General features: G+C 51.8%; 1 protein-coding gene across 1 annotated transcript in view; it reads right to left on the bottom strand.

The window, feature by feature from the left end:
• Positions 1–9,326: 9,326 nt before the first annotated feature.
• TNK2 (tyrosine kinase non receptor 2) overlaps positions 9,327–12,976 on the bottom strand; it is a 43,623-nt gene continuing 39,973 nt past the window's right edge. Inside the window, 6 exon segments of the mRNA XM_047098693.1 lie at positions 9,327–9,458; positions 9,631–9,726; positions 9,829–10,503; positions 10,505–11,184; positions 11,919–11,963; positions 12,547–12,638. Coding sequence (XP_046954649.1) covers positions 9,327–9,458; positions 9,631–9,726; positions 9,829–10,503; positions 10,505–11,184; positions 11,919–11,963; positions 12,547–12,638 — 1,720 coding nt within the window.

Below are 12,976 nucleotides of genomic sequence, written 5' to 3'. Positions count from 1 at the left end.
TGAAAATGAGAATTATTCCAAACGGGAGCTGTGCAACTGAGACGAAAATAAGTGAGGATTGGAGAAAACTGTTAGCCTTCTCACCTGTGGGTCGGGCTGTAGGGAAAACAGGGTGACCATCAGACATGACATAGCGCTCAGAACGCCAGGGCTTTCGGCAGCCAAACCGTTCCTCCAAAACATGGGCCAGATGTGGATTTTCTGCAGCTCAGCCATCCTTCTCTGACCAGCTCTCCCTTACCTCCATGGCCAGAACCTTCCTGAGGTTCTAAGGGGAAGCAGGTAAGTGAGAGAGGTGGGCAGCCAACAGGCCAACAAGGCCTGCCCTTGACAGGACACAGGGGTGCTCACTGCCCCACGTGGCCACCTAGTGCTGGCAGGGGAGAAAGGGACCGGGAGCCAGCAATTTGCCACCATCAGACCTCATGTCATACAATTAATGTATCCTAGGTACACAAAGGAAGCTACTCAGTTCCAACGGGGAGTGAGGAAGGAGGCAGGGAGGAAAGGAAGAGAGGAAGGGAAGAAGGAGTGAGGCAGGGAAATGAAATAGAAATGCTAACCTGGAAAACAATGAAAGCAAGTAATTGACACACTTTCCTAGAGCACATAAGGAGGAATAAGATACAAGTCTGCTCTCTAGAGCTTAAAACCTAATCATAGAGACAAAACCATCCTCTGAGGCCACCTTTCCAACTCTTCTCTGGGCTCTCTCCTGCCTCCCTGAACCCAGGTCCAGGCACCATTTTCTACCACACGAGTGCTTCTGTGATTTTTGATCTTTGCTCCTTCTAACTTGGCCCTGCCCCTTGCTCACTGTGAGCCCACAGAACCTAGTTACTGCTCCAGAGGGCAGCTCGCAGCTAGGCAGGACCGCCGTGAACAACCACTGGGCAGCTGCTGGCCATGCACGCGTGCACAAGAGCAGCCGACCTTGGAGGGCTGGGACAGACAGCCGTGAGGACGGTGGGGCAGCCGTGGGGACGGTGGCATTTCACAAGGGCTGGAGACCATCAGCAGGACTGCGAGCGGTCTCTGGACAGGTGTAGAGCCAGGCTAGATATGGGGACTCCGAGAGACACATGCATGGTGCTGCTCCTCCAAGAACAGGCTAATTCCCTCAAAAAAAGGAACAGCCACGACAGAAGGTGCTTGTGCATATGGAGGGAGAACCAAGCCCACGTCACGTGCTTGCAGAGAGGAGAAAGGCAGAAAGCAGTATTCCCAAGGCCAGTGAAACCAGATGGTGAGAGATGGGGCACAGGTCATGGCGTCTGGCAAAAGGGCAATTAGGACAACAAAATCCAAACAACCCAATTAAAAAATGGAAGAGAGACAAATAAGCAACAAGCACAGGAAAAGATGTTCCACATCACTAATCATTAGGGAAATACAAATCAAAACCACGAGATACCACTTCATGCTCATTAGGATGAGCTAGTTAAAAAAAAAAAAAAAGCGTAAGTTTTATGGTATGTGTATTTTACCACCAAAATAACTGAAAAAAAAAACTGTAATAGGAAGCCATTTTGCAGAACATAATGTAGAAGTTAAAAAAAAGCCACAATCTCATATCTCAAAATAATTGATTTTAATATTATTAATCAAATGGTCTTTTTAAGGATTCTTTGATTTGTGGTGCTATTTCCCATTCTGTGGATGAAACAGTTATATTTAACCAATCCCCTATGATGGTACATTTTGATGGTTTCCAATTATTTACGATAATACTTGGCAACTAAATTCCTTGCATATAGTTTTAAGTGAATTATTTATTCAAAAAAGGGCAGTTAGGCTGGGTGATGGGTCATGGGAGGGGGCACAGGTAGCACAGCCCTGCCTACGGGGACCAGGGGCTCCTGGCAGCCAGGCGAGGCCTCCCAAGGCCCACCAGCTCTTTGGGATTAGAGCAGGGCTGCCTTAATTGAAGGCTTCACACACTTGACCGTTTCTGTGCCCCTCCTGGGAATCTTGGTAGAACAAAGATTCTAGTTCAGTAGGTCCAGGATAGGGCTCAGGTTCTGCATTTCCAACAGGTTCCCAGGTGATGCTGATGTGGATGGACCTCGTGCAGCCCTTTTAGTAGCAAGGCCTCAGGATAAAGGGTGAACACACGGGATGGGGTCTGTGATAAGGCTGGTGACAGGACTGGAGATATTTCCCTCAGGATTTGGCTCTGTGGTTTGTAAAACTCCACCTTGACTCTACCTTGCAAAAGCTAGCAAGAGAAGGAAGTTCTGAACACTCCGTGCCAGAGCCACAAAGGTGGTAGTTACGCATCCCTGGGGTCTGCCTTGTGTCAACGGAAACAAAGAAACCTCCAAGGGGCGACTTCAGAGAAGACGGCTGGACCAGTGGGAATGTCCCTAGCTGGAGAACGCGTGCATTTTTGCTGAGCTTTTTATTGTGGAAAGGAACATCCCTCATCTTGAGGACTACAATAAGCCCTTCTACTCCATCATCAGCTTCAACAATTATCAACCCGTGTCCCATTTCCTCCAACCATCCATTTCCTCAACAGATGACTTCATTCAGAAATATTTTAAAACGTTGTCTCCAAAATACAAGTCCTCTCTTTAATAACACATATACTTTGGTTTTTTTTTTGTTTTTGTTTTTGTTTTTAATTTTTTTTTCAACGTTTTTATTTATTTTTGGGACAGAGAGAGACAGAGCATGAACGGGGGAGGGGCAGAGAGAGAGGGAGACACAGAATCGGAAACAGGCTCCAGGCTCCGAACCATCAGCCCAGAGCCCGACGCGGGGCTCGAACTCACGGACCGCGAGATCGTGACCTGGCTGAAGTCGGACGCTTAACCGACTGCGCCACCCAGGCGCCCCAATATACTTTGTTTTAATAAAAGAGACAAATCTTTCTGAAAAGTCATTTAGCAGTATTTGTTAAAATAATTTGTTGCAAAATAAAAATGTTAACAAGGTGTTAAATAACAATGTCTGCATTTCATTTCTATAGAATGAAAACTATGCTGTGTTTTAATGTCCCTTGAGAAAATGAGTTTCAAGATATAGAAAACTGCCTATTAAGTAAAAAGGGGTTACAAAACAGTATAAGCAGGATGGCCTTTATGAAACTGTAATACACACAACATACACGCACAGGAAAGAAACTCGAAGAAAATATAACAAAATTCCAAGTGCCTTTCTGGGTAATTTTAATTTTCTCACAGTGCTTTTCTGAATGTTCCATGAACAATGAGCATGTGTGGCAATCATAAAAACATTAAAAAAAAAAAATATATATATATATATATATATATATATATATATATATATAGTAGTGGCTGGGGCTTCCCAAAGGGCACTTGTGTCATCCCAGGACTTTTCATTGGTGAATGACTGCATGCACTTCCTCAGCCCACAGCATCCCCCCAGGGAGCCCCTAGGTTTCTTTCCTAGGCTTCTTCCTAGGAAGAACCTAGGTTTCTTTCCTAGGTTTAGGGGCCGTCTTCAGAGCCAGTCCCTTTTCCCGCCATTAAATCCTAGCTGGCCTCCATTTGGCTCCAGATGGTGGGAGAACCAGTTACCTCCCTTCCCAGCTTCCCTGGGACGAGTCCCTTTTAGCACCCATGGACCTGGGCCAGCAGCTTTTGGATTTAATGTATTTATTGGGCAATGACTTTCACACAATCTTCTCTCTCTGTCATCTGAAATTTAGCCTGACTGCAATGTCTTCTTTGGCCAATAGGTGGTGCTGCGTAACACAAAAGCACTTTTGTCCCGCGGTTCTGAGGCTAGATTTCAGGGATCCTTACAATAACTGCTGGAGAGTGTGTGCTGATATAGCATCACCACATAAGGGCAGGGGGACAAATCTGTCACCTGCCAGTATCACTATCATCACCAGACAAAAATAGCCATTTCAATACCAAAAATGCAGGAAGACAAAAATCTCAGAACAAAGGCAGACTTTGAACTTGAATACCTTTTAAGAAAAACTGTTACATGGTTCATATTCTTACCATTTCAACTCAGACCAAAACTTGACCCGAGACCACCACTGGCTCTGGCTTGGCCTTTGGGAACCCCTGCTCTAGTCAAGGATTCCAGAGTTGGAGGTCGTTCCATTCCCCAAGGTCAAATTTCTGTAAAATTTATTTGCTTCAAATTAAGAACACATTTGTGTTCCCAGTGTGCAGTGAGACACATCTACTAGATCTTTCCTCCACCCATGGTTAAAGTGGAGCAGTGAGCCACTTTTAAGCAGAGCTCTCTTCTTAAAAACATAGACTTACGTTGCTCTGCTTATTCTCTGCTGTCTCCCCTCATCTACATGGTCAAAAGGCCTCCAGGCATCACACCAGCGGCTGCATGATCCAGGACTGCCTCACTCCACCAGAATCAGGATCACATAAAAGCTACCTCCAACTCATCCCAAATACACAACCAAAGGATGGCCTCCAGCCTTACCAAACTTGAGCATTTACACAAGTTCCTCCACCTGCAATATTTGCACGCCCCCTCACCTTCCTGACATATGCCTATTCTTCCCCATCAAGTCAGCACAAGGTCACCTACTCCAGGGAGCCACCTCCTTTGCTCCCAAGGCATCGGGCACATAATGATCTTAGAGCACTTATCACCTTGCTATAATGTCACAGTCCTGTGGACAGACTGTTCAGCTTGTATTCCCTCTTCAGGGCTTGACTCAGTAAGATACCCAGTGAATTTTTGCTGACTTACTGATTCTCCTTGTTGGCAAACGAACCTGGGCCAGCTTTTTCAACATCCTCCTTTAAGATCTTTTCAACAAACCCAGGAGATGCTCGTAAGAACTGGCAGGCTGGTTAGAAGTGAGAAAAACAGCAGGAAGCCCCTAGGATTTAGGGGCTATGTATCTGGCAAGAAAAGTACATGGGGTTTCCCAATCCTCTGAGGAGCCCCCAGATCCTTTGGTGTCACCCTTGCAAAATATCTAAAATGTACTAGCTCTGCCATCATTTACCAAAAAACAGCATTTAAAAAAAATGGGAGTTGAAAATGTCCATGATCAGGGCGCCTGGGTGGCTTGGTCGGTTAAGCGTCCGACTTCAGCTCAGGTCATGATCTCACAGTCCATGAGTTCGAGCCCCGCGTCAGGCACTGTGCTGACAGCTCAGAGCCTGGAGCCTGTTTCCGATTCTGTGTCTCCCTCTCTCTCTGCCCCTCCCCTGTTCATTCTCTCTCTCTGTCTCAAAAATAAATAAATGTTAAAAAAAAATTAAAAAAAAATGTCCATGATCTATAAAAAAGGAATGACTTTATAGCAAAAGAAAATTATTTCAAAAAAATAAAGTGAAATTAAGGGGAAATGGGAAGAGAAAACAATTGCACGCAAAGAGATGTGGTCAGTGTGTAATGTAAGCTATTGATTGATAGCAGCAACATGAAAAAATAAAACGTAGAATGATTATAGTTTATTGGGTACGTATCATGGCCCATGCACTAGGCAAAATACTTTACCTGTGCAATCTCATTTAATCCACACCACCATTCTAAAAAGCAAGGATTATTGTCCCCCAGATTATAGGCTGAGAAAGGTTAAGTAACTTCTCCAAGATCAAACAGAACTGAGAATGGAATCCAGGTCTAACAGCAAAGTCCAAAGTTAACCATACTAATGTTTTCTTTTGGGTGATATATTTTGATTAAATATTTTTATTTATTTTTAAAAAACGCTTATTTTGAGACAGAGTGCATGCTGAGGAGGGGCAGAGAGAGAGGGAGAGAGAGAGAATCCCAAGCAGGTTCCATGCTGTCAGCTGTCCGTGCAGAGCCCAATATGGGGCTCAATTTCACGAACTGCATGATCATGACCTGAACTGAAATCAAGAGTCAGAAGCTTAACTGACTGAGCCACCCAGGCACCTCTTGACTAAATATTTTTAAATTGCAGTAAAATATAATTGAATTCTTAACTTAATACACAGGGTATTCAGAACATGTCTGGATCTGAAGGCCCAGACCTCCCAGGCCTGAGGGCCCACCAAGCAGTCCAGCCTGGAACAGCAAACACATAGACAGCACCCAGGCCCATCCTAAATGGCCTTTGTGTTGTTTTTAATAAACTAAACCATCAGCTTCCCCTCTCATGATTTAGCTGTCTTCCTAAAGTTCAGATCACATGGTAAAGCTCAAAGAGCTAATTCCCTTCATCCAGTCATTTCCTAAGAACCAGTAACAGACTAATCACTTACTTTGTAGAATGGGCCAGGGGTGCCTGGGTGGCTCAGTTAAGCATCTGACTTCTGCTCAGGTCATGATCTCGTGGTTTGTGAGTTTGAGCCCCGCGTCAGGCTCTGTGCTGACAGCTCAGAGCCTGGAGCCTCCTTCGGATTCTGTGTCTCCCTCTCCTTCTGCCCCTCCCCTGCTCATGCTCTCTCTCTCTCTCTCTCTCAAAAACAAGCAAACATTAAAAAAAAAAAAAAATTAAATGGGCCAAGGGTATTAATAGGCAGCTGACAGAAAAGGAAATATAAATGGCCCAAATCACTTTTTATAATGTTTATTCACCCATTGGGGAAATGCAAAAACTACAGAAACCCATTTCACTGGCCAAAATCAGAAAGCTCTGGGACACATGGAGAGAGCTCTCACACGCTGGTGGCTGTGGCTGCTGGAATGAGCTCCTCCGTGGAGAGCAATTCAGCAACACCCATCACTACTGCACATACTCTTGGACTCAGGAGTTCCACTCCTGGGAACTCATCCTTCAGACTGACCTGCAGGTGCAAAATAATCCATATACGCCATTTATTGCATCAACGGTTATAATTGCAAAGGACTGGAAACAGCCCAAGGGGCCTGGTTAAGCAGACTATGGTACATCCACACACCCAGGCACCCCTGAACAAGAATGGGGACACTCTTTCAGTATGGCCATGGAACCCTTCAGAATGTGCTGTGAAAAAAACCAGACAAGAAGGCAGCCTCTGGGGAGGGGATGTGGCGGCTGGGGCAGTAGACTTCACTGAGGACTCTTCAACACCTTTTGAATTTTGAACCATATGAAATATTCAGAAAAACAAAATACATATTGAAGCTTTCCTCCATTACTAAAGGTTCTAGCTTAGCTCTAACTAGGTGAGTTATTGTACATGCTCTCTCCTGCAGTATATGTGGCCTTATAGACCTCTCGAGCAAAACCATGGAGACAGAGTCAGTGACTACATCAGCAGGGGCTCTGCCCCTCTGCCAGGGTCACCCGGGGCCCGCACTTCCTCCCTCTGTCCACAGGTGGGACCAGGAGGACTGCCACCCTGGACAGATGGTGGTGGCCTGGGAAGCCCCGGGGCCTCAGGCTGCTGACCAAGAGTCAAAGAAACAGACAGTCACAAGTAAGTAACATAAAATAGAAACTAACTTTATTTCTCTGGAAGAAGCAGGTATCCATAGCTGGGGCAGCAACTTTGGCGACACAGGCTGGTAGGAAAACACAGAACAGCACAGGGGAGGAGCTGGGTCAAAGAGGAAGCACTGGTATCCCTCCAGGGCAGCTGCCCCCTTGGTCTCCTTCCAACCCTGGGGCCTTGGGCCCTGGTCCCTGCCAGAGAACAATCTGGCACCCTCGCTCTGCTTCCTGAGCCACTCAGGGCTATTTCCAGGCACAAGATCCTAAGACCAGCCTAGTCCCATAACATATCCATGGTGAGGCCACAAGTCACATTCTCTCCGACACCCTAACTGCCCTCCAGGGGATCCCTGGAGAAGGGCCCTACCCTGGGAGGGCTTGCTGGGTGCTGGTCCACCTTTCTGTGTGGCCAACACATCCTCCCTGCACGAGTCAAGCCCGGCTTCCCCACTGGCAGAGCATGGAAACACACTCCGGCCACTGGCCCAACCAGGGGCTGGAGCCAGAAGCAGGTCAGCTGCAGGGCCTGCTGAGGCGGCCACCAGGCCTGCCTTCATGGGGTTCCTTCCCACCCCTTGGCTAAGGGCACCAAGAGCTGATCCAAAGTTGCAGGGACAGCACTGGGTGAGGGAGGGACAGCAAGGCGGGGCTCCCAGTCTCCTGCTGCCTTGGCTTTGCTCTGCCACGGCAAGTGGCAGCAGGTCCTCCAGGCCTGGGCAGGTCTTCTCCCCACCCTTGTCAGATGGACAGGCTCAAGTGATTCCTTCAGGGCAGACCCTCTGGCTCTTCAGACATCTCAGCGCCTAAAGGACGGGAAACAACGAGAAAGCCCCTCTATCAATACAGGGGCTGATTCAACAGAGTGTCTAGAGTGCGTGGGCACAAGAGGGCCTCTTGATGGTGGGCTAATCGGTTGAAAAGTCAGCAGTGATTTTGGAACTTATCATCCTGGGATGCCTTTTTCTCTTTAATTAAAAAAAAAGAGAGAACAGCACTACTGAGTATTAGACTATCAGAGGGCAATAGGCACGGTAAAGCCTAAGTTTCTTTGGATGCAAATTAGTAAGAATCACCACAAGTTAACAGCTGACACTCGGTGATGGTGTCCCATGTGCCAGACGCTTGCTGTGTGATTTGACAGATGCATCCCTCGTTTCTTCTAGTCATTTCTATGAGGTAGATACTGTCATTTGTACAGATTTTTTTCCCCCCTAAGTTATCTCTACTCCCAATGTGGAGCTAAAACTCACGACCCCGAGATCATTACTCTCTACTGACTGAGCCAGCCAGGCCCTCATTAGTACACGTTTTACAGATGAGGATGGAGAGGTCGGGAAACATGCCCAAGCTGACTCCGTCCCTGAGCGGAAGGCTGGGCTCTAATTCCAGCTATCTGCTGCCAGGGCCCACCAGCTCCAAAACCCCCCACCCACCAGCGTCCCTCCGAGGACAATGCTGGGATCTACCCATACCTCTACCTCCGACTTGATACAATTCTCATTTATGATGTATATATTTACATTTATACTACAGATCATTTGTATCATTTATTACATGTCCACATATACATTTTTAACAGGAAAGTAATGGGATTATTTTTGGTTAAGCGTTCCATTGAAATGGCATTAAAACTTTAAATTGAAATACGAAATGGAGAGGTGAGAAATATGTTGAAATCACTGAGCCCTAAACTGCTGCTCCCTGACGCAGGTTCAAGGGTGCTGTGTGGGGTTAGGAAGCAAGCCCCCACAAGGGGAGAGGCTCCAGTGCCCTCTCTTTACTTATTAGTTCTTTTGCACCAAGTGGCTACAAAGTCTAAATGCACTGAGGAGAAACTGTTTTCACCCAGAACTGCCTGCATCCCAGGGTGGGGGCTGCCTTCCCTCCTCCCAGCTGGGCAGCCCTATGCCTCCTGGCCCTGTGAGGCCCTCGAGGCGTGGGGCTCTCTTCTAGCGGGGTATGCTCCCGAGGGGCTCACTCACTTGTGGTGGGCGGGGCCGCAGGAGCCCAGGAGGTGGCAGCCTGCCTGCTCCAGGTTCCAGTCACACATCTCCAGCACCTTGTGGCACTCGCTTCGCGGCCGCAGACCCAACCCAAAGAGCTGCTCCACCTGAGGAGCAGAGGGTGGTGCCATGGGACACACTGGGGCTGAAGGGCACCGGCCAGGGTAGGGGCAGAGGAGAGCCAGAGGCAGGATGGTAGGGAGGGGCAAAAGGAGGTGAGAGCGGCAGAACCAGTCTTCAGGGTCCCTGAAAGCCAGAGCGGGCAGGAGGTGGTGGTACCTTCAGATACTGGGCAGCCCTCTGCACGCTCCAGCTGTGACTCTGCAGGGCCGCCTGGCACTCCTCTGTGGTCACCCCATGCACCATGGCCTGCAGCTGGGCACACCCACCCACCTACCCATCAGCACCACTTGGGCCCATTCCTCCCGGGCCCTTGGGCCCCTGTCCCTCCAACCAGCGGCCACGCCCGGTACTCACCATCTGGATCTTGTCTGTTGGTCGTCCAGCCTCTGGCCCGTCCCCAGGGCAGCCCCTCTGTGGCAGCCGTGCAGTGGCCCTCAGGGCTGGTGGCCGGACCCCTGGGTTACTGTTGTTGGTGGAGAAGTTGGCCTTGGGGTCTGGGGCAGCCTGGGGCATTGGTCGAACAGTGGCAGTGGGAGCGGCAGGGGCTGGGGTGCTGGGTGGGGGCAGCAGCAGGGGCACAGGCAGGGGGGCCGGCTCTTCAGGGCTTTGAGCCTCACGCAGGAAGCGCTGGTAGCGCTCCAGGTAGGGTGGGCGCTCGGGCAGCAGGTAATAGTGGGTGTTGCTGACCTTCTTGCCATCACGGACGATGGGTAGGATGCAGGGACCAGCCCGTGGGCCGGGTGCCTGGATCACTTGTGGTGTAGCATACTTGGGGTCTGAGGCAAAGCTCTGGGTGGTGGGCATGGTCTTCCCAGGTGAGCTTGAGAGCCGGGGCGGCAGTGGGGAGCTTCCAGGTGGTACCAGGGGGCTAGGGGTCCTCGAGCCTTGAGGGGACAGGGGCTCCCGGGGAGGCACCCGGGGAGGGGAGGCAGGTCCAGGCCACCGCCCTATCTCCTCCTCACCTGAGGGGGCTGGAGACAGCTCACCACGTGGGCGAGTGGGCCTCGGGGGGATGGGCACCCGGGGGGGGCACCTGGGGCTTGTCCTCACCCGCTGGGGCTGGGCCAGGTGAAGGGACCAGGGAGCCAGCCGGGACCCGCAGCTGCCGCATGCACTCCTGCTGCAGCGCCTGGAAGATCTGTGCGGTCTGGGCTGAGCTGGGCGGCTTGCTCCCACCCTGGGGTGGGAGGAACAGATTGTCCTCCAGGGGAGGGAGGAGCTGCGCCTGCTCAGGCACAAAGGCATAATTGGTTTCACCCTGGCTGGGCCCAGCACAGACCCCTGCAGCCACCAGGGTGCTGTTGATGGAGCAGACTTCAAAGTCGTCCTCATCCTGGGCCACATCGTCGTAGGCAGGAGGCGGGGGCAGCGGGCGGGCATCCCAGTCCACCACAGGTGTGGGATGCAGGGGCCGGGGCAGTGCCCGAGTGGGGCTCTGCGGTGGAGTCTTGTCCAGCAAGGAGCAGGCATCCATGGCCAGCTGTGCCAGTGAGGGTGCACAGGGCCGGGGGGCGGGGACGACGGGCTCCTCGCCGAAGTCAATGAGTGTGACCTCGCTCCCGCCGCCACGCCCTGCCTTGGTGCCCGGCACCCGAGCTGAGGGCTTCGCCAGCCACAGCCCACGGGTCAGGCCTGGTTTCCGGAGACCCAGCCTCTTGAAGTCGCTGGACAGAGGGTCCTGGTCCTCACTCACTGGGTCATAGGTTGGCTCTAGGATAGAGAGGGAGATCCTAACGAGAAGGCAGTGTCAGGGGGACGGGAAGAAAGACAAGTGTCTTCCACCAACTCCCCACTCCAAATGCCCCCAGAGGTTAGCCCTCAGCTGCCAAAATTCTCAAGGCACACACCAACCCTATTCACACGGGAGGACAGGACCTGCTCTGGACGCCATGAGCTCTCCACACAGGCTAATGAGCCCCTGCCTCCATCTCGGCTAGAGCAAGCAACACCCCACACCTGCCTGCCTAATACCCCAACACACAAGACCCCAGGTATCCCGGGCTCCTGGGCCTGGTTGGTAATCCCTTGTCCCCACTCCGTTATGGCACACAGCACACCACTAGTGCAGGCAGCGGGCTATGGGCAATCCTCCACCATTAAGGGCAACAGGAGCTGTCCTTGGAAGAGCACAGAGCTCCTGACTAGCCACCACGAAAGCCCAGACACAGCCTCTGCAGGCCCCAAAGGGAGTGGAGCAGGGCCAGGTGACGGTGGAGAGGGGGGACCAGGACCACACAATTGCTCCAGGAGCCCAGGTGTTTGCAAGGCGGGGGAGAGGCAGGCATGCTGGGCCAGGTCAGCGGTACGAGCTCACAGCACACATCCCACCTCCCCTCCCGCCCGGCCAGCCCACCAGGGCTCTGTACCTTTCAGAAGGAGAGGAGGAATGAGAGGAGAGAGGGGGCAAGGGCAGGGGCCAAGGCATCGAGAGCAGCCCCACTTACTCTGAGCGAAGATGGCAGGCTGAGGTGGGCGAGGTGGAGGCTCCCCTGCAAGAAAGGCCATGCGGAGAGTAGAAGGGACAGAGCGGGAGAGACAGAGGACGGGGGAGGGAAGACAGCCAGACAAGAGGGCAGAGTGTGGAGAGAGACAGAGAGAGGGCAGTGAATAGGAGTGAGTGGACATACACACCCAAGAGCAATGGGAAGCAATGGGGTGGCAGGATGGGGGAAAACGGGTTCCGGAACAACAGGCACAGGATCCGGGAGATGGATGAGGCTCCTGGCCAACATGAAGCCCGTGGGGTGGTTTTGGCTTGGGAGAGGACAGCAGGATTAGGGGGGGGGGGGGGGGGGTGAGGAAAGCCAGGATCTGAGCACAGCGGGAAGGAGGGAGGAGGGAAGCTGAGGTGGGCAGGCCAACACAGGACGGCCGAGGATGCCCACCTCGGCGGATACAGCTGCTTCTCATCTTCCACCCCACACCCAGCCGGAGCCGGGTCACAGCTGTCCCCCGGCAGCCCTGGCCCAACTGTCCCAGAGCCAGAACAGCCAGCTCAGAGTGCCTGCACAAGACAGTGCCTTTTCCTGGGCAGCTGATGAACTAGGGGGCACTGGGGAGCCAGGCTCTTACTTTTTACCCTTCCTAGATGTTGGGTGGGTCGGGAGGTGCTCAGTTCCACGCTCAGCAGGTCAGGAGGGTCCATGGGGTTTCCCAGGTACAGTCTGTGGGGAGAGAACCGGGTCAGAGGGTGGCGGCTGGGGGAAGGGTGTGGAGTGGTGACGGTCGTGGGGAACCTCAGGAGGAGATGCCCGGGGTCAGGCAGAGAACAAAACCCTGAGTGCATGTAGGGGACCATCTTGTCCAAGCCCCGCACAGACTTGGGTCTGGAGCACAGGACGTGCGATTCCCCGAAGACCGTACTCAGGGAGGGTGTCATGGAGAGAGGGCAGAGACAGAACTGACTGCAGGGTGAAAGGCTTGGACTGAAGGGGCTCCAACAATACCCTACAAAAGCAGAGCCGGCCCTCCATGACCGCCATGGCACCCCAACCCACCTCTA

The sequence above is a fragment of the Lynx rufus genome, unplaced genomic scaffold, assembly GCF_022079265.1.
Source record: "Lynx rufus isolate CCGP_SWC_20201006 ecotype Redwood Valley unplaced genomic scaffold, mLynRuf1.p SCAF_5, whole genome shotgun sequence".
NCBI classification, from domain to species: Eukaryota; Metazoa; Chordata; class Mammalia; order Carnivora; family Felidae; genus Lynx; species Lynx rufus.
This window is presented reverse-complemented; position numbering and strand designations above follow the sequence as displayed.